This window comes from Alligator sinensis, unplaced genomic scaffold (assembly GCF_000455745.1).
Source record: "Alligator sinensis unplaced genomic scaffold, ASM45574v1 scaffold210_2, whole genome shotgun sequence".
In the NCBI taxonomy this organism is placed as follows: domain Eukaryota; kingdom Metazoa; phylum Chordata; order Crocodylia; family Alligatoridae; genus Alligator; species Alligator sinensis.
In genome coordinates this window covers 2,398,515-2,425,994 of record NW_005841946.1, presented here as the reverse complement: position 1 = coordinate 2,425,994, position 27,480 = coordinate 2,398,515, and the positions used below count along the sequence as shown (strand labels likewise).

At 48.7% G+C, this 27,480-nt stretch overlaps 1 protein-coding gene across 1 annotated transcript in view; it reads left to right on the top strand.

Moving 5' to 3' along the window:
• Nucleotides 1–18,558, top strand: part of LOC102378933 (immunoglobulin superfamily DCC subclass member 4) — a 92,760-nt gene extending 74,202 nt beyond the window's left edge. The window contains 2 exon segments of the mRNA XM_025199556.1: nt 5,956–6,117; nt 11,677–18,558. Of these exon segments, the coding sequence (XP_025055341.1) occupies nt 5,956–6,117; nt 11,677–12,204 (690 nt within the window). The 3' untranslated portion in view covers nt 12,205–18,558.
• The last annotated feature ends 8,922 nt before the right edge of the window (nt 18,559–27,480 follow it).

Below are 27,480 nucleotides of genomic sequence, written 5' to 3'. Positions count from 1 at the left end.
CATAGAAAATTTCAGCTTTTCTCAAAAGCCTCACAACCCCACCCCTCCAGCTTCTCAGCCAGATCTCCTCCAAAATGATATTTAGAAATTCATTTGGGAGATGCCACCAACGTGGTTCCAAGGGGTTGCCCCGTGCTGGCTTCCTTCTCCCTGAGCCCGGTTCCCCAGACGACTGCATTCCCCATGAGCTCTTCCATGGCTCGGAGAGAGGCAGCGGCGTCTGATTCTCCCCCTCCTCCCCCAAGTTTGACCAATATTTTCCACGTGGGAAAGGAAAACCATTCTCTCTAACTAGTTTTAGGTAAGAGCCCCTCCGCTGGTGGCTACCGGATGTTCCCCTCAATCTCAGCCATCCTGGACATGACTTTGTCTGGGTCTGGATGGCGGCTGGTTCCAGCCAGACTCATCACCCTTGTCTCCTGCGGCGCTCCTGGCACCTTCTGCCGGGACATCCATACCCACGTGTGGGAAATTGCACGAAATTTCCAGCCGCTTGCAGGAAATTGCTGCTTGTAGTTGCAAAAGTGGCAGGAGCTAGGATTGCTCTTGCCATTTGTTGTTGCTGGTCCTGCGGAGGCAAAAATGACACAATCTCTTTGCTTTGCTGTAGCTCCAACACCTTTGATTGGAAGATAACTGTATTAGCTGTCATTCCTCTGTTTGCAGTGGGCAGTTTTTTACCCAGGGATTCTCTTTCCTCCCTATACATTAAATTTTAAGCTGGCCCCATCCTCCGGAGTTAACTGCAACAGCCCAGAAACCATTTTCCTCTGCCCCTCCCCCTGCCTTCTCAATCCAGGCTTTAAAAACCAGACCTGGAGCTGATTGTAAGTGCCGGACCTCGGAGGCCTGAGCTCCGGGCGAGGGAATTCTTTCTCGCGCGTAACCTGCTTTGGGAGCCTGTGGGATAATGTTGCCTCCTGAGGCCCAGGGGCTTTGTGTTTGTGGAAAGTAGCAAGCTGGCACAAAACAAGTTTGTTCTTCATCACAGCTCATTTCAGCCAGAGCCGGACAGGCTGTTCCCCAAGTCATCAGAACCTATGTAAACACGGCAGATTGACATTTCCGCTAGCAGCTGCGCCTCTGGGGACTGCTCTGGCCTTGCTCTTTCTTGCTGCATTTTTGGTTTTCGCTAGAAACTTGCAAGAAAGTTTGCAAATCCACGAGGGGGATGTGTGTACCGTGCACCCGTCATAGCATGTGTGTGTGTTCGGGTACCCTGTAATAGTGTGCGTGTAGAGGTCTACAATTGCGTGTGCTTGTGTATGTGTGTCTGCAATATGGTTTTAGGTATCTATAACAGCATGTGTGCTATACTTGCATGCGTGCGTGTGTGATAATATGCTCAGGTATCAAGAGGAGGACACGTGTGTGTTATGCATGTGCCTATACCTTCAAGTCTGAAACTTCCAGGCTTTATTTAGAGTTAGACAACGAGGGCTGGAAGGGAGCTCAGGAGGTCGCATCCAGTCCAGCCCCTTGCTCAAAGCAGGACCAGCCCCAACTACATCATCCCAGCCAGGGCTTTGTCGAGCTGGGTCTTAAAAACCTCCAAGGATGGAGAGTCCACCACCGCTCTGGGTGACCTGCTCCAGTGCTTTTCGTTCAGTGCTTGTACGTTCTCTAGTGAAGGGTCACAATCTGTTGGTCCCTGGCTTATCTATCTGCAGAGAACCAGTGAGCAGCAGGAGCAAATAATTGTATTAAATGCATGACAAACATGCTCTCATTTAGTAATCCTCCTTAACGTGGCTTGTTCCTCCCTGCTCCATGCCATTACCTGTCTGGTTTCTTAGGAGTTGGGGTTAGTTTTGTTATTGCAGACACAGGCAAGGGTCCAGGGTGGGAACAGGCTGTGATGCGTGTCAGGGAAGTGTCCACAGACGTCTGCTGCCAGGGTTCATTGCCTTCCAGCTCCCCCAGAGAAATCTGCAGCTTCAGGCGGCACGTTATCCTAAGAAGAGTTGCATAAAGGATGGCTGTACTGTCTGGTGCCTCGGGGTGTGCCCTGTAGCCATGGCTGACCTTCCCTGGGTGCAGGCTTTGGTTTTAGGAATTAGTCTGATCCTGCCACCTGCTAAGCACAGTCAGCGACTCGTTGAAGTCATAGCAGACGGGGCGTTCAGCGCCATGTGGCCTCGGGCCCGCAGCAGGTACATGAGCATTTTATTTTAACCTGCCTTTTGCCAGCGCTGGGACCCTCTGCAAGGCTGGTGCTTTGTAAAAGGCTTGCATCAGAACGCCTTGTTCCCAGCCAGATGGACGGAGGCACAAGGAGGTCAAATGACTCGCTCAGGGTCACCTTGACCTCTGACGCATCCTTGCTGTCATCACTAGAAACTGCCTCTGTGGTCTACTCGCTGGGCATTACAGTATATGTGAATAGGCCACACATCCCTGTCTGTATACAGAGAGATTGCCCTCCATTTTTAAACGGCCTCTTTGCAGCCCTCTCGCACCCCCTGCCTTCCTCCTCTGCTCCCTGGGAGCCGGTAATGTTTGTGGAGCAAATAGCTCCCCAAAGGAACAAAATCCAAGGGAGAAAGTGGAGTTGCTGCATCCACCCTGAACTCTTGGTAGCAGGGTGAGCCCACATAAACACAAAGTAGCCCAGTAAAACCAGGGTCTGTAAAGAAAATACTTTTTGTCCATGAACTAATAGTCTGAGCTGTTAAATAACTTCAGCTCTTAAAGGGCCACTTTCCCCATGCACAGAGGTGTGCATTCAACAGTTTATTGCAAGGGGAAGCTGAGGGAACCCAGAACAAATTGCGTTCAGCCCATATAATTTAATTAGATCTACAAACAAGGTAACACTGGTTGCCCAGGGGACTCAAAGCAGAGCAAAGAATAGCTTGGTGGTCTGCTACAAAAAAGAAAAGTGGTGCCCCTGTATCGAGGGGGCTTCCAGATTTGTTTACCCAGGCCCTGGCTTCAGGCAGGAAATCCATTCACAGCGTGCCGAGCAAGCGGTCTTCCAGCCCCAGCTGGAACAGGCCTTGACAGTGTCCCGAGGTGCCAGCCTTGCTGCTCGGTGCAGATCGGGCCACGAACCAAAGCAAAACCTGCCAGACGTTGCTGAGGAATCCCCGGCACTTTCCCCCAGGCTCTTGGTTTCTGCCACCGGCATGATGTTCAGCGGGATCGAAACTTCCTGGTCTCCTCCTGGCCTGGCAACTTTCCCCATCAGGGAGTTTATCATTTGGCCAAAGAAATTAAAAATCCACCCGCCTGCTCTTTCTCCACGTGGAGTGCAGCTGTGCGAGTCGGCTCTTGCCTGCGCCTAGACCTCAATATGGTCTTGCCTCCCCTCCCAACCTCTTGCCTCCAACCCAAGGGACACTCCCAGCCTGCTCCCTCGCTGCCTTTTCCCGGCCTGGCCTCCGTGTCCAGCGCAGCTTCCCGGCGACGTTCCCTCGGGGGTTTCAGAGCCATCCTCAGACCTGCCGGTGCCGTCGGGCGACTCCCCTGCTCCTTGTTGTGGCGCTCTGTTGGCCTCTGTCGCGCCGCATCGTCTCAGCCCTCAGCAGTAGAATTACTCCAAAATGTTTGGTTTTAGCTCTTTTAAGGGACCCCACCCCCCCGGCGAGCTTTTGGACAAATCTGGGCTTTCTCATGTTAAAAACTGGTGAGTCAGAAAAGTTTAAACTCAAAAACGTTTTCTACTTTTAGTTGCCCCCAAAAGATTTTTTTTTCACTTTCTGACAAAAGCCCGCGAACATTTTCAATGAAAATTTTAGTGGAAACGACACGTTTTTATTTCCATTTTAACTTGCCATAGGCAGGCACGGCCAGCCTTTCAAAGTAGGGAACCTATTGATTATTTGTCACTTGTTTCATATTCTGCCGGGCACTGACAGCAGTCGGTACATCTTTGCAGCCTGCTATAAAACTCAGCAAGTGTCATCCCAGACCCGTCCATCACAGAAATATTACAGCGAGGTGTCAAGGTGGCTAATGACGGCTATTATAATACAAGGCAAACTGTGAAGCGTCGTTGTGGCGGGACACGTAAGTGTCTGTAATTGCTGAGGTAGCTAGAGGATAAATGAGAGGCGTCACTGATCTGTCGTCAGCTGATAACTGCATTTTGAGCACAATAATTCCAAAAGTCAGAGGTGCTTAATCTCCCAGACAGATGGATCTTGAGGAGGCATCTCAAGTTGTGCTCATCTTACTGCGAGGTCCAATGCTGAGACACTTTTGAGACACCACTGGGTTTTTTTTCCTTTCAGCTGGATGAAACGAGAAGTTGCGGCAACTGTATTTGTTGTGGGCACGTGTGTGATGAGTGCTGAGGTGCCAGGGCTCTGTGGGTACCACAGCGAGTCGGTGACCACGCAGCGTCCATGCCTTCTGGTTGGCTTCGACCAGTCATTCTCAGCCTGGCATACCACCAGATCCTTTGAAGGGTGCCCTGAGGTGTGATGCGATAAGCAGATAAGCTAAGTCAGTAAGCACAGGCTGAGGCTTATCCCTGCCTGGCCAGTTCTCTACCCCCACTCTCTGGGCCCTTTGTAGGGAGGTCAGCACTGTGACATACAGCTTCGTCTTTGAAATTGGGTGCCACGCCATTCACAAGAGTTACAGAGGGTGCCGTCAGTCCAGTAAGGGCTGCCTTGAGTCCAACACTTAAACCAGGAGTTTTCAGTCTGTGGTGTGCAGACCTCTGGGGTCCACAGACTGTGCCTAAGGGGTCCATGAAAGATGACTGTTATCAATCAGAAATATATGAATACTCACACTTGCAATTCAGAGGGATCCACTCCTCCATTTGAAATTTCCAAAGGGGTCCACACCTCCATTCAACATTTTGTAGGGGTCTGCAATGAAAAAAGGTTGAAAATCACTGCTTAAACCATTCCATTTTGGCGTAATGCATGGTGATGCTGAAGTGAACTTGTCATTACCCTGTGTGTGCATCTCTCGTACCTGCTGCTGAACTCGGTTAGCTGTACTGCTGGTGAGTAGGAGAGTCCGACCTGGCCATCGCGTGCCGTTTTCAATGGAAGCGCTTTTTCAAAGTAACCTGACTGTCTTGTCTGCTTTTGCTACTGCCAGTTTTTTCCTGAGAGGAGCTTCATAACTGACTAAAACAGCATAAAGGATGGGATATTTTAGGTCATAACTTTTATTAGTGTACATATAAGAATGCACACGTACATATGTGCGCGCTCCCGTGGCCCATGGACTTTGTGGGTGAGAGCCATTCCGGTAACTTGCGCGAGAGTAAGAGTGTGAGCCATCACATAGGATTAATGGAGAGGCAGAGCAGTGCGTTGCATTGGAAGTCAGAGCAGCTGGGGTCTCATCCTGGCTTTGCTTAATGTGTGAGGCAAGACACTTACCATCTCTGCACTTGATTTTCAGTATCTGTAACGGGGGACAATCATCCTTGTGCCCCTTCCTAAAGTGCTGTGAGGTCCCTAGGTGATGAGAGTGACGTAAGGACAGGGTATTGTTCCTGCTCCTGCTGACCCTGTAGTGTCATGAGGTGCAGATGTATTAAGGCCTAATCTCATGCAAATCAAAGAGAGTGTTTTCACAGACTAGAGCAGGCTTTGAAGCAAGCTTAAAACAGAAGACCCCTCCAATTTGGTGCCAAACTATACATCTGTTGGCCTTAACATTCTTCAGTCAACAGAAAAACCTCTGTGTTGGCCTCGGACCAAAGCTGCATCGCTGTTTACCATGGGAAGAGCAGATCTGGGAAAATCCTTGTCAGCTGGTTGTTCTGCATCACACCATAAGAAATCAGCCTACTATACCCCGGTGTGTCGGAGGGTCAGACCCGTTCTTTGCAGCTAGCGTCTTATTGCAGCATCGTGGGACAGGGCTCAGTTTGACGTAGAATTTCATACACGTTGGTGTTTTTTGCTGTTCAGCTGCCTGTTCTTTCAGGTTTCTGAGGTGGGAATGGGTGTCCTGATCATTTCTTTCCTTTTTTCCCTGCAGTCATCATGGATTAAACCAGTTAATCAGAACTGGACAAACAGCCTGGCCAGGTATGGAGATGTGACACCAGAGCCTCCCTTTGCTGCGAATGGATCATTGAAGCCTCCAGCTAATGCAGGACAGAGGCTTTTGTTACAAGCCCTGGTTTACAATGCTGTTACGGTGGGTGTCTTCAGTGTTTGAGCTGCGGGGGTTTAGTAGCTTGTCTTTGTGCGTCTCTTCCTCATTTCTTCTGTTTACAGCAGGGGAGAAAATATTTGCCCCATCAAGTTTTTCTCAGTTTGAGTTTTTATTCTGTTGCCCAAGTCCGACATGGTCATGTGCGGTTGCCAGCCCTTCGTAAAAGCTATTTTATTTTCCAGGAGTTCTGTTTCCCCAGTGACTCCTGTATTCCCCGTCTTCGTTTCCCTGATCTTTGAGATCTTGGATCGTGGACAGTGTCCTTCTGGCCCTAGCTCGTTTATCAGATGGAGAAGCTGCAGTCTGGGGAGACCCCAGAATCCCCCGGCTTCTCCACCACGGCAGCGCAGCCACTTCATGACCTGCTTTATGAAAACCTGCGGTGTCACTGTCTGTGCACTGCCTGGCTTCCTGTGACCAGAGACCTGAGGAAGAATGCCTTGCATTCGAAACAGTGTCTGCCTTAATCCCAGCTACATGGCTGGTCCAATAAAAGATAACACCCTAAGAAATTCTTGGCTCTCACATACTTTGTGGACCATTGCATCTACAACATCGCTGTTACGCTACCGTGGAAAGAACTGCAGTTTTGCGTATGAAAAGAACAAAAGATTGAGCGTTGATTTAAGCCTCTTTCTCCAGACCACACGAAGCAGTTTCCATTGCATTTGCTTCCTTTATCTTTGGAAGATGGATCAGAAGAAAATCCAAGTTTTTTAATGCTTTCTTGCAATAAATATGTTTGACACTGCATTTGCTGCACTAACAATTTCTAAGTAGATTCTTCATTGAAGCACTTTGTTATGAACTCAAATCAAGTCTATCTACCAAGAGATTTGCTTGATTATTGCTTTAAGATTTTGTTTTCTCTCTCCTCTAACAAGTACCTCTAAGTAACCTGTTTCCTTCCTAGATAGCAGTGCGAAAATCAATTATACACAGGATGTAATTAATGTTGTGCAAAGAGTTAAGACAATGTTTTACAACCCAATTACAGAGAGTCATTTACATCGCAGCTTAGCCAACCATCAGAGTTTGTCAACAGAGGGGGAGAAGTGTTATAATATGTAAATGATGCACAAAGTTGGCCTCCGTAAGAGGCACGAGGGTTACGCGTAGTGTTTCATGTCCCCATTTCGTTCCTTTTCTGTAAGTCAGTGGAGGCCAGTCTGTCTGGCAGGTGGGCCACAAATTAGCCCCACTTCCTCCCAAGTGCCACTTCACTCCCTTTCAGTGCCTGATCTGCTGCTCTGCTTTCTGGTTCCTCCCTGAACTGCTGCTGTGCTGCCTGTCCCCTCCCCAGTCTGCCACACACACAGGCTACTCATGCCGCTTGTGACTTCCGTGCCCATTGGCGACACGTAAGGGGTGTACACAGGTGCAAGTGCACCCCCTGAGATTAGCTGTGTAACCCCTGGAAATGCCAGCTGTGAAACTAAGTGCCAGCAGAAGTGCACTTCCAGTTTCGCTGCTGGTGGTTTCAAGCTTGGCAGTCGGCTGGTGGGGGGCACCCTCCCACCTCCGTCAGCAACGTGGTGCCCCCTCAGACTTGGGAGACGCTAGTCGCCCATGTCCGTGCTTCACGCAGGCCACCCCTGTTGTAAGTGAAGCTGTTCACCAGTGAATGCATTTGGCATTTGAAAGATGGGAACGCTGACTGTCCTGAAGACTGCGTGAATCTGATATGAGAACTCCCATGTACAAATTGCAGAGGACTCAAATATCCCTGGACGTTGGTTAGATGCTGCAAGTGCAAAGTTATTCTGCTCTTTTCCACTCAGTGTATTTTGCAGGTCATAAGCAGGGATCTGGGTTTCCAGTTTGCTGTGGAAAAAGGTGGATTTTCTCCTTTAAAGGAGAAAACCGGGGGAAAGGGGCTGCTCGGGGCTGGGGGGAGCAGGACGCAGGGGGACACATGCATGTGTGAACATGCACACGTTCATGTGGCAACCAGGCAGCAGCAGAGAGCAGCTCCCGCAGTTTCCTTCAGGTAAGTCTATGCCCCCTGCCCCGCCCCATTGCACAGGCAACACATCAGGGAGGTGCAGGGGGCATGTGCCCCCCCCCAGATTTCTGCACCCACAGCAGGGCGCAGGGCTGCAGCCGGGCCAGACCTGCTCTGGGTTGGAGGTAGGTCTTGCCTGCTGGGCTGAAGAGGCAACTCCTGCCTGGAACTGGTTGTGCCTGGCTGCAGCCCCATGCCCCACTGCGGGTGCAGAAAACTGGGGAAGCACGTGTCCCTACTGCCCCCCGATGCATCTCCTGTGCCCATACCCACCCCTTTCCTCTTACACTGCTGGGCGGGGGGCAGCAGTTTGGGAGTGAGGGGCACCAGCAGGGCCCGGGGGCTGTGGCCTGGGAGTGAGGGGCAGGGGCAGTGACTGGCATATCAGGGCTGCTCCGCACCATAATGCAGGGAGGGGGGTGAGGGGGGCAGCTGCACCTGCATCCTAGCGAGTGAAGGGGCAGGGGGAGCTCTGATTTTCCATGATAAAAAAAAAAAAAATCAAACGCCAAAACTTACAGGTATTTAGAATTTATTATAGTGATTGAGGCACTAATTGCTTTAAAGTGGTGAATATATCAATAAAACATTGTTCACCTGACACCTATACAGATAGTGGCATTTCATTTTAATCACAAAAACCTGGATTTGGGGTTTTAAATCAGAATTTGTGGTTTAAAAAAAAAAAAAAAGAGAGAGATTTTGCAATTTTTCAACAGAGAAACCCAGGACCCCTGGTCATAAGCTAGGGTGAAAGGAGCTCGCAAAGACTGTTCCATGGCCAAGGTTTTAGAAACGTCATCTGCCTTGCTTCATTTTTGAGATCTAACTTGATTTCCAGAAAGGGCAGAGCCCTCACCCTCTGAAACCCTGCTCTCTTACCAACCAAAAGCTTGCAACCCCAGCAGTGGTGCCCTCAAGCAGACCACGCTGCCCCAAAACCAGGCACAGGCAGCCACGGCCACGTGGCTAATAAGCATGGGGCAGGCTAACTGCTATGGTCACTTAGCCATGCTGAGCGGATGGCCCCGGGGGCTTGTGGACACTGATCTGCTGTATCTAGCTTACCTGCACCTTAGAGTTGCGAGGCAGACAGGGTCTTGGAGACTTGCTTGACCTTGTTACTTTGAGAGAGGTTTTAATCCATAAACGGCCTTTGCGCAGAAGTGAAACATGGGAGGAAGAGGCGGGTTATGGAAACAAAGTGGTGGGAGGGCCGGCTGCATTCACTTCTTTCTCTCTCCGTTTTGGACGAGCCCCGTTGAAAACATCACAAAAAAAGCATCAAATCACAATAGAATATTTTAATGCAGATTTTTGAGTAAATGAAAATTTTCAGTAACCCTTTTGGTAACTTTTTTTTAATGTTTTCAGAATGTCTTTAAATAAAACAATTTAAAAAAAATCATGGAAGTTGTCAAAACCGGATGTGGGGGCAGTTTAGCTCCTTTGAATGGAATTGTGCTCTGAATTTTTTTTCAGGGAGACCGGTTTCCTTTCTGTAAGTGCAGTTGGATTTGTTTGGCCCAGGGAGCCTGGCGTCTGCCGCTTAAGGTTGATTTAGGGGTTCTGTTCCACGGGCTCGCTGTGTCGTAAGGGCCTGTCCCTTCCCATCTCTGGGTCTGTCTTTCCATCTGTGAAATGGGGCTCTTTGCTTCCAGAATGCATGTGTTGAGACTTGAGGTCCTGTGATGGGAGGTCATCCTGCAGACATGGTCCTGCTGCCTTGTTCACTAGAGCTGTGCGAAATTTCACCGGCTGTTTTGTTTCGAAGCTGTTTCAGTGCGTTTCGAGCTCGAAACTGCGAAATCGAAATGAAACAAAAAGCTTCGAAACAGCTTTGAAATTAAATGAGGGCACTCGAAACGTTTCGAAGCAGCCCGGTGGTGGAAGGCAGGAGAGAGCTAGGGCTGCGTCCTGGGCGGGTTCGCAGCCCCATGGAGCTCAGCCTGGTGGTGGGAGGTGGAGCGCAGCCCTGGCTCTGCCCACCTCCCACCACCAGGCTGAGCTCTGTGGGGCAAGTGGAGCCGGTCAGAACACAGCCCTGGCTCTCCCTGCCTCCTGCTGCTGGGCTGCACTCCGACCGGCTCCTCAGCCCGGTGGCAGGAGGTGGGCAGAGCCAGGGCTGTGCTCCGACCAGCTCCGCCAGTCCCACAGAGCTCAACCTGTCCTCCCAGCACTGCTGGGTTCCTCCCAGGGGTGCAGGCCCCCAGATCTGCGCACCGGATGACAGGAGGCTGCCCTTGCTGCCTGGGGCCAGCGGCCGCAGGAATCTTCCCCGGTGCTGGGCACAGCCCGCACCCAACACCGGTCCCAGGCGGCAATTTCCTGTCATCCAGTGCAGATCCAGGGGCCTGCACCTCCGGGAGGAGTCCGGCACAGCCCTGCAGCCCTCCTGGGAGTGCGGGCCCCCGGATCTGTGCGCTGGATGACAGGAGGCTGCCACTGCCAGCAGATGTCACGAGTTTTGTTAGAACAGTTTGAGGTGCAGTTTCCTAGAAACCTCTGTGCCTCTCTTTGAAACTTGGCAGGCTTCATGCCCTCAGAAGGGGCTACCATCCCTGTAGTTCTCACCTGAATCAGGCAAAAAATGACAAAAGTTTTAGGCATTTTCATGATTCCCCATTATAGCCTCTGGGGGAAACAGTTTTGACAAAACGGAACAGTGAAATGCTGAAACGAAACGCTGCCCCTTCAGAATGGCAAAACGGACATCGAACCGAAACGATGGTGTTTTGCACAGTCCTGCTGTTCACTGTGGGGGTCTCTGCTGAGGACAGTGCTCCCTTTCTAGAGAGGACTGTTGAGGGGAATCAGCCGCTCAAACCAGGGAGATGAATTTAATGCTAATACTTGGCATAGTGTGAAGCCTTGGGAAGACTCTTCCCACCTCGCTCACTCACCAAGCCCAGGGTATTTTCATCTCCCACAATCATTGGTGGGATCACAAACATCTAAAGCCATGTGGACGAATGCCCGGAAATGCTCTGGGCGACCGATTTGAATAGGCTTTTGTTGGACTGTTTGTCTTTATAAATGCCACGACCTGATGTTTATTTTTTTAAATAACATATTTAGCTCTGGGTGCACAATGAGCTCTGTCTGCAAGCTGCACACTTTCTTTCCAGCGTCAGTTACTGAGAGCTGATGGAAAATGCAATTAAACTCAGATGGCGTCGTCTTAGCTCTGGTTGGGCTAAAACAGCCCTCTTGACTTCAGAGCTGGAAGGAGCAGCATGGAAGCTGCCTACATTTGGTCTGGTTTCAGAGAGGTATCAAGTCGTTATGCCATAAAGCCATCTTGTGTTTTCCCTGCTTTGGCTGTGGCTCCTGTCTCAGCTCAAACAAGGTGCAAGACTCCGATCTGGGGAAGCGGGTAGAGATAGGCTTAACCTAAAGCAGGCACGACATGAAGTCAGTGGAGTGACGTTGATGCTTAACGCTAAGAACAGGCCTGGGTGGGTGGGGAGCTGGCTGGGGGGCCTGCATGGTATGCAGCAAGTCACTGGGCCCTTTTGCTTTCTGTTCACCTGCAGAGTGAAGTGAAGAAAAGCCACCCTCCCATCAGCCACCATCAGGTGGAAGCCGAGGTTATCGTCCACTCGGATTTCTCGGCCTCCAACAAAGACTACAGTGTGCAGCTCCCGGACGTTGATGAGGTGGAGGGTGAGGACCACGACTCGGAACACTTCCCCTCAGAGGACCAGACCCTTCGCGCGCACACCACCACCCAGCAGGATGTCAGCAAGACACTGGGGGACTCTGAGGGCCCGCCTGAGCTTCAGCCCTCAGATGTGCTGCTAGGTACTGACAGGAGGCAGACTAACAAGGTGGAGTCCGCCTGCGCTCACAGGCTCACCAACGGCTTCCACAGGCCCCAGGATGGCTTGGATCCTGTGGAAGGCAGGGACTCGGACTCTGCACAAGACGACAGAGGGAGCGCAGAGCCAGTCAAGTGCCAAGCTTTTTCTACAGGCCAGCAGGACGCGCCTCTGTGTAGTATCTCTTGCTTCATCAACTCATCCTCAGCATCTGAGAACATGATGTGTGTCCATAATCATTAAGAGGAAATTAATCTGATTTTGCTCATGGGAGAGCTAGAAGTTTGTCCGTAGTCCATCTGGGCTTTCTTGTGTCAGGTGCCCTCTGCTCGCCACGAAGGTAGTCAGTACTTGTCGTAAACTTATTTGTTGGAAAAACTTCCTTAAAGCCATCCTAAGATCTGGATTAGCCTCATCAACCATCTTTGGGCCCACAATAACGCAGTCATGGAAGCCAATCGTCCTCGACTCCAAGGGACTGGTGATGAGATGATGAGTCAGCATGGCAAGGTAGCAAGTGCCCACAGCTAGGAGCTAGGGCTGCTCAGTGCCTCACACAATCTATGGACGTGGGGAGCGGGTCTGCCACATACAATCATGATGCCTGCTTAGACCTGTGCGGCCACGTCCATGTATTTTGTGACAGGGACTGACAGGACATCCCTGTTGCCGGAAAGAAGCAGGAACGCACTGAGCAGATCTTCTCGAACACGCGGCTCCATCAGAGGGCCCTGGCATTGCCGACTGCTTTGCAGCTTTGGGCTGGATTTGGTAAAATAAACGCCCGAAGTGGGAGGAGACGACCGCAAACTGACACTCAGTTCGCCATAGCCCTCGGCCTTTTCTGCTCACCCATGGTTAAAATGATTTTAAGGCTCTCTTTGTACACTACCGCAGTAACTATTACTAGCAGGCTGATGTAGTGGCCTTTTATTACACACTCTACGAGTGCCTCTGACAACTTGTACTATATAGAACCTTCTCCGGCATCTGGGTCATTTCACCACCCTGGACTTTGTTTTACATAGGTTCTGGTACCTAATATTTTAGGTACACATCTCTCCTTTTAATGTACGACAGTGTATTTTTATTTCTTTGGAGCATCTTTATATTATTTAATTTTATAGAGTGGAGTAGCGTGTGGTATAGGGTAGCATTTTTACTACTTCTCCCTTTTCTTTCTGTTTTTTTTCCTCCTTAACAACACAACTACCTCATGTCTGTTGGGAAAAAAAAAGCAGTCGATTTACTCTTTTGTTATAGTCCATTTTAGTTTTTAACTTATTCTTATACTGCCTTTTTCTAAAGAATGGGTTTGCACTGGTTGTCGAATATTTTGTAATGAATAGTGCCCCAGGGCACGACTCTTTTGTTTCTTTTAATGTGTTGCTACAGGTCACCTTCCCATCGGGTGCATTTGTCCGTAGAGTGGCAAGCTTCGTACAGACGGTGACAAAAAGACCATTTAAGGTGGGGGGACGTTTAACAGTGTTTTGTTTTTAAGGGGCTTGTACTAGTAAAGAGGATGAAGGTCCAGTGGTCTCAGAGGCAGCTAGTGATTTGGGAAGCATCAGTGTTGCTGATCAACTCGAGACACCTGAAAAGGAGGCTGTTTCCAGAGGGTGGGTACTTCACCAGCTTGTGAAAAATCAGGCTGTCATGGGTGTCTGAAGCTGGACTCCCACAGCCACTGGTTGGTTTTGAGGATTTGAGCCCATATGGAGTTTTAAAGGGATGCTGCTAAATTTTAAAAGAAGATAATATTCCTCTCTTCGAGCTGGCACCTGGCTTTGTCACCGACAGATGTAATGTTATCTCACCTATTTCTCATTATTCGTGCTGTGTTGACTTAGGGCAGCCCTCTTGGTTTGACCAGTTGAGAAGGAATTGGTCTGCCTCTAGCCATTCTCACAGTGCTGCTGTGTTGGAGCTACAAACACCCTAAGTTGGGACCAAACGTCGACAAGCGCTGAGGATCTGAAGTTCCTGTTGAAGTTCTTGGGCATTGAGGGCACCTGGCAGATGCTCTGTATTTCTCTGTCAAATGTCAGAACAAGATCAAAAGCAAAAAACAAAAAAACCCATCCTTCCTCTCCCCCCTGCCCCCTCCAAAGCCCCTGTTGTATCAGAATTACCCCAAATTCTTATGGAGACCCTTGGGCTGCTCTGAGGCTTGGTCTTGATTTATCTGTCATTTAAATCCAGGGATACAGCAAGCAGCACAAGATTTTTTAAGTGGCCCTGTGAACTGCCTACTTGTAGTACACAGTGCTGTTTCTAGTAGGAGTATGGCCCCATACGTGGATCTGAGTTTGACCAGACGTGTCCCTTGAGTTCTTCATTACTTTCTTGCCCAAGGTGCCTCTGGCCGTGGCTGGTGGGAAGCAGCTTCTCTGAAGGCTGCTGTTTACCCAGTGGTGTAGATTATTCAGGATTCGGTCTCTCCTCAACTTCTGGCAGGGTGTTGGATGAGCAGCCCTCTCCCTTCCCACAGCAGTTGCTGCCTCCTTAGTTCCTGCAAGTTACGTACAGTAGTGTTTCTGGGAGTATCTGGTGCATATGAAGGGAAGACCCAGATCCCTGACAGTCAGCCCCGGCCTGCCGTAGCCGATCAGGGAAGGCTGTGTCTGTGCAAGGCCTGTCCAACGCTCCTCCGGGTCAAAAGACCTAGACAGGATGCCCTTTGCAGTACTGCGTGTGAGGATATCTCTTCCTCCTCCAGCCCATTGTGTGTGTGTGTGTGTGTGTGTGTGTGTGTGTGTGTGTGTGTGTGTGTACGCTCAACTTTCCGAGGTCCCTCAGTGCGCAGCTGTTCTTCCCACACGGTTTGGAGCTTTGTGTAGCCTCTTCCAAGTGGCATGAAGGGTGACGCACATTGCACCCAACCTCACCCACCCCGAAAGGAAGCAGCGTGAGCTTCCCTGGCTTCCTGCACAAGCCATTCTTTGCAAGACCACGAGACCCAGGCGTGTGACCTTGGAACAGTGAGGCCAGAGTAAGGCTGCTCTTGGACTGCAAAATGACCTTTCGAGAACAAATGGCGCTTCTAATTGGGGGACAGGACCCCTTTTTAGAACCGGGGCTGCAGTAGCCACGATGGCCCAGGGAACATGCAAAGGAGCAAGATGTATTTGGTATATGGTCCGGACCATCCGCACAGCTGGGAGAGATGCTGAACCCGTATGTCTGGGAAGGAGGCAGATACGGCTTTAGCTACACAGCAAGGGAGAACACTGAGTTTTGTTTTAAATGAAAATGGTTCTACCTGGTATTTTATTTTACCTGACTCTGCTTCTCTCCCAGACCGGAGGAATGGTGCTCTGTTCCCAAACGCTTGTCTAACATCCTTCCCAGTCATAGAGTTGGTCCAATAGAAGATATTGCCCAACAAATCCTGATGCTTGTCTTTTTACAGGCATGCAGTTTGTGCCTGAATCCAAATGAGATGCCAGCCAGCTTCCTGATTTGTGGGGGAGGAAAGAACATGCTCACATTTTGAGGGGCAGATATTTGCAGGTACAACTGAAGTCTCTTGCCCATGTGACTAACGTACAGCTAGTGATAATGTCTGCCAGGCAGATGGTGACAGCCTCAGCAGTACCCACACTTGCAGAACCACCCAAGAAACAGATTCATCTGCTAGAGTGCCCACTGCAATGGACACATGCTCCGGGTGCTGCAGCAGCGATACAACAGGAAAGTAGAAGTTCATGTTAATTAAGAAAGGGGCTAAGAAAGATTTCCGGAATGCATGAGGGCATCATGCACACTCCTCTTGGACAGGCTGTGCTGAAAGGAGCTAGTAGAAACAAGGTTTGGAGAAAGGCACTGGACATGATTAAGGGCCTGGAGAATCTCTCAGATGTGGAGAGATGAGACTAAAATGGAGAAAACAGGCACATGGCAGTAGGTAGAAGCTTGTCCCTTTCTTTTGATAACCCGGTGAGTTGCCCTCCTTCCTTGTATTCCCAGTACAACAACTAGTGAAGTATAAAGTATAACCGGGTAATGCAGACAGCAAGTGTTACTCACCTCAGTTACACTGAAGCACGTCCAGTGCCACTGCTGTCTTGTAAGGAGGAGATGAATGTGGAGGGATGTGGTAGATGCACTAACAAACAATGTCCGGAGAGCAAGGAAATGGAAAGGCAACACATTTTAAATGGAAGGAGACACGTTAGTCAGCCAGTGGAACTTGGTTCTTGCTGTATGGTGCTGAGGCCAAGAGCTTATTTATAGGAGTAAAAATAAAAATGATTGAATGTTTCTATGAGCCACGAGGAAAACTCACATTAGATTGGTTGAAACTGTTTGTGTGTGAGAGACCGAAACCCTCTCGTTCTGGAGCATAGACCAGCCGTTCCCTCATGGGTTGAAGAAGAACTATCCTTGGGTGTGTGTTATTCCAGTTGGTCTCAATGGTGTTTTTTGGGGCCTGTGATGCTGGCTGCAGTCAGGGTTGTGATGCCAAACTAAATGGTCCTTTAATTGGTATGAGGTAGTTTGCCGTCTCCTGTGGTGGATGGAAAGGCAGGAGGTGCAGGGAGACTTCTTGAAATCCAGCCCTTTCTATCTTCCACATTACCTTCCTACTGGCTATTAGGCATTTCAGGTTTCCCCAGTGTCTCTGCAAGGAAGAGACCAGATTGGCCATGGCTGTGATGATCCATCTCTCTGCCCAGCCCAAAATACGCAGAATCCATGAAAGGATCATTTCACACGTTCTGCAAACGCCCAGTTGCAACTGCCATGACCCAGCAATGCCCCCAAGGCTGAGCATCAGGAGCAGGTGCTGGGTTAAGTCTACCCACAATTGGAAATGCATTCCAAGGAGAACAACCTTGGTGGCTTGTCAATAGGTCCGTGACGCTTGGGTGCATCTTACCTGATGAGTGTCATGCCTTGATGGATGCTGCTTGTCAAAGCGTGGGCTCATATAGATACTACGCAGAACAGCTGCTAGGGTTCAGTTCCCATTTGGGCAGGAGGTGTATTTGTGTGAGCGGATGATAGGACTAGTTTCCAGGACTCTAGGTTCTACTCCTCATCAATGCCACTTCCTTGCTGAGCTCCAGCCTCAGAGTCTCCCTCTGTACAGACCTCACGGGGCACTGAGAGGTTTAGCTCAATGCTTTGAGATACCTGGAGAAGATGTGTTGAGGATCATTCGAGTTCTCTGTACTCTAGTTACTATTGCTTAGGTAGACAGTGTGTGTGGCTTAGGTGCGTTGGCTCCTTGCCTCCAGCCTTCCTTTGGATCCTGGATCCTGTTCCACCAAACAGAATTATTGCAGCTTTAGACAGCACCAGTGTTGGAGTGACGGCAGCTGTGGCCTGACGAGAAGCTTACAAGCAAACGAGCCAAAGCTGCAGTGGGCGTCAGTCGGTGTGCAAGCCAAGAGGGTTGTGCTGTATTACACCAGTTGAGGATCTGATGCCAGTGCTGTGCTGAAGTCATTTTTACGTGATTTGCATTAGTGCACACAGTGGGTTACATTCAGGGTTGGGTTAGGTAGATGTCCTTATTTATTTGCTGTTTTCCCTGGCTTTCCACTTAGTGGGGTTTTTACAGTCTCAGTGACTAGAAAGAGAGCGAGGTGGGTAAATTCTGTGTATTCTGTGTACAAAGCTGAAACAACCAGTGCATATATTTTTTTATCATGAGATGAGTAGCTTTCTTGCAGCTTTCTCAGAAATGCTCAGTAGTGTTGGTACCTTTAATCACACATCATAATTCATGTGTGCTACCAATTATGAAACTTTCCCCTCTGTCCCCTCTCTTTCCTCAGTAACACTAAAGATTATTGCTGTTCAGCTTCTTACCTGTGTACTTTGTTTTTACGTTGTTAAAATGTCAAATTTGTCTCCCAAACATAAGTTTGTTGTCTGGGTGTCCTCATTTGGCTACACAACTGTATATTTTTCATGCTGCCATGAAAGTCGCAACTTTTTAAATCTTTTAATTTCCTATTATGCAAAAGGTATGACTCAGTTAAAAGTTTCTTGTTGGCTTTTCTTTTTGTTCATCTGGTTTCTTACTTAACAGACAGTAAAGTTCTGAGATACTCTGTAACCTTTTAGGTTTGTGAATTTTTAAAGTAAATAGCTAATAATTCTGGTGTCAGCCCAGAAGGAGTGCTATACAAGAAGGCAACCATTCTAATGTAACACTATATATATTTTTGATCTCATTAGAAATAGATCCTTTTCCAAAGGGCTGTTGCATCTTTTCTAATCAGTATCCTTGTTAGAAAAGAGATGTCTAGTCCAGCAAAAATCTATCATCTAGTTCTGTTATCATAATTTCCTTGCTAATATTTTCCAATTAAATTTCAGATAGGTTTTTTTCCATGCTGTATAAGCAAGTATAACCAGAACTTGATCTTGTTAAAAGATTTTGTCTGTATTTGGTTCCATGCTGTATTTAATTATAACTTTCTTTCTTCAGAGATTATTCTTCATGAACACTCTTTAGTGTTAAAGTGTAAGAAGATATTGTCCTTATATTCCTTAACTAATGGATTATTAATAAAATATTTTGAAAAAGGATTGAATGTGATTTAGGGTTTGGTGTGTGTGTGTAGCTGTTTCTCCCAAGACAAAATCTTTTCCACTGAGGGCTTGACAATATTTGGGATCTCTGGTGTCTTCCTACTTCCAGTAGAGTGACTGGGACATTTCCGGAGTATGTTTCATTATATATTATTTATCTTGCAGAACACAAGCATGGTTGCAGGAAAGCTCTTCACATACAAAACAGGCTAGTTAGCGATGGACCTGACTCTTACCGTTGGTTCCAAACTTCCCCGGTACTGGGGGTCACTTGTGTGTGGTCTCACCAGTGCTCCTCAGAACCACCTCTCAGAGGCTCATGGGTGCTGCGCTGTACAGGAGATGCCATCTCTAAAATTTAGGATCCAGGCTGAGATTACAAAGGATTGAATTTAGTGATGGCAAAAGCCTATGCAGATCCTTTCAAATGACCAGCCCATTGGTGATTCCCTGGGGGGAACCCCTACAACAGAATCACAGGTCTGGACGGGGACCTCCAGGACCATCTAGTAGTTCAGTGCCTGCACGGATGCAGGATGTGCCATTCCTAAACCACCACAGACCTGTGCCCATCCAGCTTGTCCTTGAAAACCTCCAGTACAGAAGATTTCACAACTTCCCAGGCAGCTTATTCTGTTGCAGCTTCCTATGGCTCTTACAGCTAGGAAGGTTTCCTGAGATGTCATCTAGACCTGCCTTTGCTGCAGTTTAAACCCGTGGCCCTGGTGTCCTGCCTATCCGTGTGTGTTGCAGAGAGCGCCAGGGTTCAGGGCCCAGAATGTTTTTTTTTTTTCTTGTATTTTCTTCCAAAGTAGCTGGCATAGATCACAGCAGGAGACAGGAGGTTGGACCAGCAGGTTGGGCCTGCTCTGGTTGGGTAATTCATGAGCTTGCGTCTGCTCCAAAGAGACCAGTACTGAAGAGGCAGTTGGAATCCACATCCTTGGGAATGCTCCAAACCAAACTCCCAACCAATTTAGACTAGGAATTTGCAAGGGAGCTCCAGGGGTATAAGTGCTCCAATCTCATGGGTGGTCAGTGGAACTTGGTGCTTTCCTCCCTGAAATCTCGCTCCCTTTTGGTGATTTGCCTTGGCTGGTGCCTGGGTTGCACAGGGATCTCCAGATGCCTGTAAATATCTCCTTCACCTTCTACTAGAGACTCCAGCCTAAAGCAGAAGGGAAGGAGGTTACTTGAAATATTTCACACTTGATCTTGCCTAGAATCTTTTGGAGTTGAAATAAGGATGAAGCATCCAGCAAACAGTGGACAGATTCTTCCAAGAGTCTTTCTTAAGCTCACTTGCAATAGTAACCCAGCCTGAAATAACATCAGTGATGCCAGGACCATGCTTTTCCACCTACCACAAAGAAACCTCCCAGCTCTGCTTGCCCATTCAGAGCAGGCCAGAGTGAAGAGATGGAGCCTGCCACAGGCTTAGACAGCAGATCCAGCTTTTCTCGGACCCATGGCCAAAGTCAAGGGCCTCTGAAAAAGAGACTCTCCTCCCTTGTTATTTCTATTGAGGGATGGGCAGTATAAGCTTCCCCAATAACCTTAATTCTCAGGTCAAAGGACAAAGGCATGGGTTATCTCCAGGGTGCCCTGGGGCTGCAAAACCATAAACCAAAGCGCTCTTTCCCCACCCCTCCCCCTCCCCCCAGTTGTACCAGCAAGGGAGCCAAGAAGTAAAAGGAGGTAGAGGGAGATTGTGACACCCCCCAGAAGGTGTAGGGTGAGTCAGGAGCCAAGCCAGGAACCAAGGCCACCAGGAAGCCTGGTTCCAAAGTCCTTGGTGTAACCCCTGAGGCTTACAGCAAGGCATAGCTGCACCACCGCCGGACCGTGCAAGGGAGCACCGTAAGAAAGTCCTGCATAGCCACCCCTAGTGAGCAAGCTGCAAGAGGGCCTACAATGCCGTTGTTCTAAGACCTGGAGCAGTACTGAGATGGGAGATACACCCCTGAGGAAGCGTAGCCGCCTGAGCCAGAGAACTGACGGACACACTCCCAGGGGGCTCGGTGGCAGAATTTAGCATGCTTTGATGCTGTACTTCCTTGCATGGTCCAGAGGCGGAGGAGTTGTGCCCTGAGGCTGAGCAGCACTCACCATTTAACTGCCACATGTTCTCCCTTTGCTCTCAATGGCTTCGGCACCATAGATGATTGTTTCCATTTTCCCTTAGGCAGCCAGGACTCCAGCGCCATAACATCCAATTCTGTGTGAATAAGAGAAGGGTACGTCTGTGCTGGGACTTTCTGCTTTTTCTCCTTGCACTTGAAGGGGGTCTCTGTATTGGAGCATCTGCAATAATTTATCATCGTGTGGCTGGGTCTACAAAAATCAGGGGACCGAATGATGCCTTAGTTTGCATTTCACTCTCTCTGTTGCCTTTCATTACCTCAGGATGCTCTCTGCTACTGTGCAGCTGGCAATATTATTACAGGCTGGGGTCTAATCTGATATGAGGCATTATGTAATCCAGTAGCTGTACTGCACAATGAGTTCTGCAGCTCTGCTCTCTGGCAACTGTTATAATAGGATGCCATTGGCTGTAACATAATATGGTCTAGTCAGAGATGTTCCAGGCAAATTGTGTGAAAAAGCAGTATTGTCTGCAGCCCATGTAAGGTGCTTATGCAGTAGGGTTTCCCTTGCCCCAGCAGAGAGTTGCTACTGGTTGCTGGGAAAGTACCAGGGACGTCCCTGATGCTGTATGAAATGGGTCAGAACAGTCCCCCGTCCCAAAGGGCTTTGTAATAAGAGCAGCTGGAGGACACAAGCAGGGGAAGCAGCATGACTGAAGGCCCAAAACAAAATGGCCCCGTGCTGGGGCAGGAAGTGGAAGTGAACTGATGAGTCCCAAGGGCTGGCCAGAAAAACATAGTGGCAGGATTCGGTTTGGCTGCCAGGTGTAAATTCAGGCCAGCTGTAGGGCTGGTTCCTGAAGTCTTGTCTGTATGAGAAGCTTTCCCAGTTGCACCGGTACGACGATACCAACATGTAGTTATACCGGTCTAACCACAGAGGTTTAACTCCCTGTCTGGATGCTCTTGTTCTGAAAGCTTACACCCCTGTCCAAACAACGAGTTCAAGTGGAACAAGGCATTTGAGCAGGGATTGGCAACCTACAACTGTGGAGCCACTGGATTCAGCCCACGGTGTGTGGACTTTGATGGTTGGTGGTGGTGGGCTTTGGCCGCACTGTGGCCAGGCCCTTCCCCCCCATGCCACGCTGCTGCTGGCTGGTGGAGACAAGTGGCAGGGGAGGTGGTCGGATCCTTGTGCCTGCCCTCCTTTGAGTCGAGCTGGATCAATTTAACCACACCTGGAAATGTTTCTCATGTAGACAAGCCTTTGGCTACTCACTATGACTAGTTCCCAGTACTGTTCCGCTTGCTCCCATCTCAGTGCTGCCCTAAGTCTTTAAGCAAAGGCATTGTAGGCTCTCTTGTGACTTATCACCATTGCAAGTCCTCACCGTCTTACAGAAGGTTGTGTCCAGAGCGTTTCACCTGTGGAGTGCACAGTGTCTCCTGCATCATCCAGTAGAGCTACAGCAAAGGGTGCGTCAGCTGGGTAAGTGTAACCGTGAACAGATGCACTGAGAGCCAAGGAAAACTTGGACTTTTTCAGGAATGGCTGCATCCAAATGGTGACCCTGGGAAACCTGGAGTGCATCTGGTCTTCTAAGCAAATCCTGTACTTCATACTTAGAAATAGTGCCTCATAGGTGCACCAAAGCCAGCCCTGCTCAGCTGTTCATGCCATGGCTGGGTGACATTTTCAGCATAAAATACAAGAGTCAGATAGCAAAAATCCCTGGATGGAAAAATAAACTGGTGATAACTCAGCTTAATACAATTAATGTACTGTACTTGCATTGGTTAGCTGATTTATAAAATGATACACTGATGAGTTCTTAACAATAGTAGCAGTTTGACAATAGGAGACTCTCTTTTGGGTCAGTCTGCCCTATGTATACATCCCTCCCACTCGGTGATGATTGATTTCAGCCACCAAAATAAGTGAGCGCAGAACAGAGATGCAACCTGTAAGAAAATCTAGTCTAATTGTAGGGTGGGGAACGGGAAATGGTAATACGGGAAATGGTATTAACACCACTGAAACCAATGAATTAAAAGAAGCTTTCAAAGCAGGTCCTTGAAAAGCTGTCTAAAATTTGGTATGATTGTGTGGGAAAATATTCTGACGTGTGACATGGAAAACAGTGTCTGGACTCGCTCCATGCTTTAGAGGCAGGCTGAGCAAACACTTATTCATGTCTCCCCAAGGCACTTATGGCTCTAATATCTGGGTGCCTCCTGGTCTGTAATGTATTCACAACACCCCTGTGAGATAAGGAAATGTTATCTTCGTGTTACAGTTGGGAATTTGAGGCCCAGAGAAACCAGACGAGGACATACAGAAGTCTGTGCTACAGGAACTCTGATCTCTGTTCCTAGGCTAATGTCTGAGTCTATCAGCGGACCATCCCTTCTCAGATTTTGATCCAAATCCAGACACTAGCCCACCTCTGTCAGCTGTATCAGATGGTGCTAACTAACTTGGGTTATATGCTCGTATTACCAGGTTTTAGCCATGTGCTTGAGCATTATAACATTAGCAGCAACACAAGAGGGGTGGGGCTGGAATTCAGAACAAAACCCAAATAAAACAGCTCCCATCTCTTGGGTATTAATTATATTCCAGCTAGATTAAATGTATCACAAGAGTACACTTAAGTTGGTAGTAAATATCATTAACCAGAGCATGACAAATGAGGTTCAGACCTTGAAGAGGCATTTTATATCTCAAACAACATTTCACCTCAAAGAGCTGCAGGATGGATGGTCTCATTCATTCAAGTTGCCACTGTTGGAGAAAGGAATCATCTGGTTATTTACCAGGATGTGAGGTCTTCCAGTTTATGAAGTGTCATTCTAAGCTCCTGAACCAAAGGTTAGGACAAGCAGCACCATCTGTGTTGACTTGCTACTTTGACTACTCCCTCTTCAACAGCTGGAGAAAAACGGCTTGGCAGAGCACTGGGAAGGTGCCTGGCTACAGTAGTCCAGGGTGGGGTGGGCATTTCAAACTCTCTGCTCCTATCACAGAGAGCAAATAACCTGCTGGACCCTCTGGGCTACAGCTTGTTCTCCCTGCTGGTCTTGGCTGGAGCAGCACGGGCAAGTACCTGGTGGAACAGAGGGGCCAAAATTCTCGGTGCGTGCAAATCTGTGTTCATCCACTGAAGTCAACAGCGCTGCATTACACCTACTGATAACTGGACCCAGTATTATATGCTTCCATAATCATACCTATTATTAGGAGTAGTATATATGACAATACTACTAGTAGTAGTAGTAGTAGTAATTATCATTATTATTATTCTAATATACAGTACTTTTCTTGCAGTGGCTGTTCCCCGCCTGCCACGCACACAGTTTGCACTTGGAACTGAACAGGTTTGCTCTTCTACCCAAGAATCTCCGCTCACTTTACACACAGTTTGCTAAAATGAGCCCTGGTGTTCTCCTTCTGCTCTAGTATTCCCCATGTGGCAGACTGGGGAAACTGAGGCCAGTAGAAGTTATGAGATTGGCCTTAGGGCCAGGAGTAGACTGGGGGACAGGAGGCATGGGTTCTGCCTGCACGGATGGAACCAGTTGAAGTCTCTCTCAGCCCTGCTCCTCAAAGGTACTGGGGCACCTTGCTCCCATGTCGTGACTTCAGTGGGATTGAGGTTCCTGCAGACTTTTGAGGATCAAGGTAAGATGCTTTTGAAGATGGAACTAAAGGCCCATCAAGACAGTGTCTTTGTGTGTTCGGGAGCCCCATTCTCTCACTTCTCTGCCACAAGGCCATCAAGCAGCAGCTATGTTATCATTTGGCCTGCAGGAGCAGGAGCGGGGGCGCGCAGGCAGGGCATATTTTGGCATGGTCAGAGGCAGAGTAAACTAAGTGGACACTAAGTCAAAACTCATATTAGGCTCCTAAGTCACTCAGAGCACGTCTGCACTGCAATAGCTGCAGCATAGTGTAGATACACCCGAGGGAGTGAGATCACATAGAGTTTTGGACTGAAAAACGAACTGGAGAAGCTAACAGTGCCTAATCTAGCTAGTGCAAAACTACTTCAGGTTATGGTTGGAAGGCTGGTCAATTGACCAGTCAAATATTGTCAATTGACTAGTCAAGTGACTGCATATTTTTGACCAGTCAAAGATTTTACAAAAACTACTTTTTTAAATAGTTTTCTTGACAAAAATATGATTTAAAAAAAAATTTTCTTAATGGAAAAATTGTGCTTTTCCTGTGAATTATTTGGACCCATTGGCAATTTTTTTACAATGTTTGACCAATATTTGACTGGTCGTTTGACCAAACTGAATTTGACCAGTCAAATACCCAACCCTGCTTCAGGTACGTCTGCGTTAGACTGCACTCACTGTGACTGCACCATACACACACCTTGGCGCTGGGGAAAATTTGGCCTTGGGAATCTTTGCACTGACTTTCAACAGGCTATGGATCAGGCTCTGCAAACCAAGCTGACAGTGGTTTTTCACATAGTTCAGCTATGCTGTCGTTTTCTACCAAGATCAGTTAAAAGAAATCCCGGCCCTTCCAGTCTGGTTTGGTGTTAGTCAGATCTGGATCATGTCTCTATATGCTCCCGGATGGGGCTGGGATCTTGCCCTGCATCTGATGATCATCAGCATTAAAGCACTGCCTTTGTTAACCAAGGAGCTTATGCGATGGGGCTGTGGGGAGGGCCGTGATGTAGAGGCTGGAAGGCTATTTGCTTGAGTTTGATAGCTCATCTCATTTGTATGGGATGTACTGTCGTGTTCCTCAATTTCTCCAAGGCATCATTAGTGCTGACTCCACATGCTCGTTTCCACTGATAGCAAAACTGTTGGCTCGTTGGCACAGTTGTTTTCAATTAATTGAGAATATATGGCTCCTCCTCAGCTCAGGAAGCTGACTGCCACGAGAAATCCCCTGGCGTATGCAGAGCAAGGTACGGCGGCACCAGCCACCGTTTATTTATGTCTGTAATGAAACAGCTCAGGCTGTTCTTTAACCGCTACGATTAGGGCAGTAAACAAAGGATTTCTATTAGAGAAAGCGACTTCCAGGCAAGGTCCCCATGGGCCTCTGCCGCATCCGCAGCGGGCTTGGAGCACTGATCTGTCCTCACTGCAGTGCAGTGGCCTCTGAGCTCTGCGCCTGAGTTTGAGGGCCATAAAGTTTTAGGGCTGGAGTCTTTGAATCCTCTGGGGGCTTCTGCGCCTTTCATTCCTGTTGTAATGAAGCAGCTGTCAAGGCTGCAGGGAGAGGGGAGGCCTGTGCTTGCAGTGCCCCTCTGGAATGTGTTGCGCTTCCCCTGCCTGGATCCAGCTTGAGGCCCTCTGAGTGCGGGTGCATCTCTGCAGTTCTGTCGCCCCTCATCCTGCAGGGCCGCCTCCTCTCTGCTTGTCCCAAGCAGCACAGAGAGTCTCATCCCATCGGAGGAGTCAGTTCCTAGGCTACTGCTCCAGCTGGTGTCCATTGACTTGGCTCCAGCTCCACCCAATTGGCATTGACTGGGGGTCTGGCTAATGTTCTGCTCTTGGCAGAAAGATGCTAGAGGTGAAACTTAATCCCTGTGGCAGAGAGTTTATTAAACAGCGGCTGCGTTAAATAGCCTAACGAGCGAGTTTAGAGAAGATGACAGAAGGCTGCAGTCTGTGAGGACAGCAGCCAGGCTCCCCTTCAGCGAGTCCTCCCCCCTTCCCACTTTGTTCTGTCAGGGAGATGGAGTGTTCTCTCGGAGTAGGCCATATTCCTACCCCCCAAACCTCCCTCCGTGCTCTGAAGAGAAAAAAAAAAAGGGGGGGGGGGAGGGGATCTCACTGCAGAGGAAAAAGCAATGCAGATTTAGTACTTTCTTTCATATCCATGGATGTTAGCACCTTCCCTCCTCCCTCCCAGCACACACATGCATGGGTCCTCCCCAGAGCGGGAAAGAGCTCTGTTCCCAGATGGGAGGATGCTACCCTGGGAGGACTGCAGGTCTGCAGGTAAGTAAATGTTTTCACTGTGCTAACAGGAGCTATTTCTTACCTAGCACCTCACTCACAGTGCATTATAAGATTGGGGTCATTATCTCTATTTATACGTAGGCCAACTGAGGGCCCAGGAGGGTGAAGCAACCTGCCCGAGGTAGCTCATCAAACCGGCAGCAGGGCCAGGGCTAGACATCCAGTTTCCTGAGTCCCAGTTTTGTGCTATCATTGCAGCAGGTGCCCTTGGCTGAAATCCTGGAGGTGGTACTGGCAGGCTAGCTTTGCACCTTATAGACTAACCAAAGTAGATATATCTAGTGCAAGCTTTCGTGAGCTAAAGCTTATTTCATCAGATGCTGTGAAAGGATGTGCACAAAGCAGTGTATAAGAACAAGGGAGAAATCAGAATACAAAAGACAAGGAAGGGTATGGGATAGGGAGAGAGAAGGGGGAGTGCTGGGAAAGGCAAATAAACAAGCAGTAAACCCATAGGCACAAAGGGGTCACAAAAGTTAATCCAGGTAATGGGATAAGAATCCTTAGTCCCTGTTTAAACCATGCTTAACACAATCCAGTCTGTGGATGATTTCTTGTTCTGCACTTTCCCATTCAATTTATTAAAAGCTTGCTGTCTGAGAACAGCCACCCTCAGGGTGGCAATGGAGCATCCAGGGAGGTTACAGTCTTCTGCCACAGGCTTGTGCATCTTTCTGCTATCAGCTGTAGGTTGGTATTCATTCACTTGATGATGTAGGAATCTCCCCATCTGTCTGATGTAGAAAGCAGAGGTGCACTGTGAGCAGGCAATGGTATCTATGACATTGGTGGAAGTGAATGTTATAATCTGTGTTATTTGGTCCAGCAATGATGTGGTCTGTACTGATGTTGGCACATGGAAGGCATCTGAGATCGT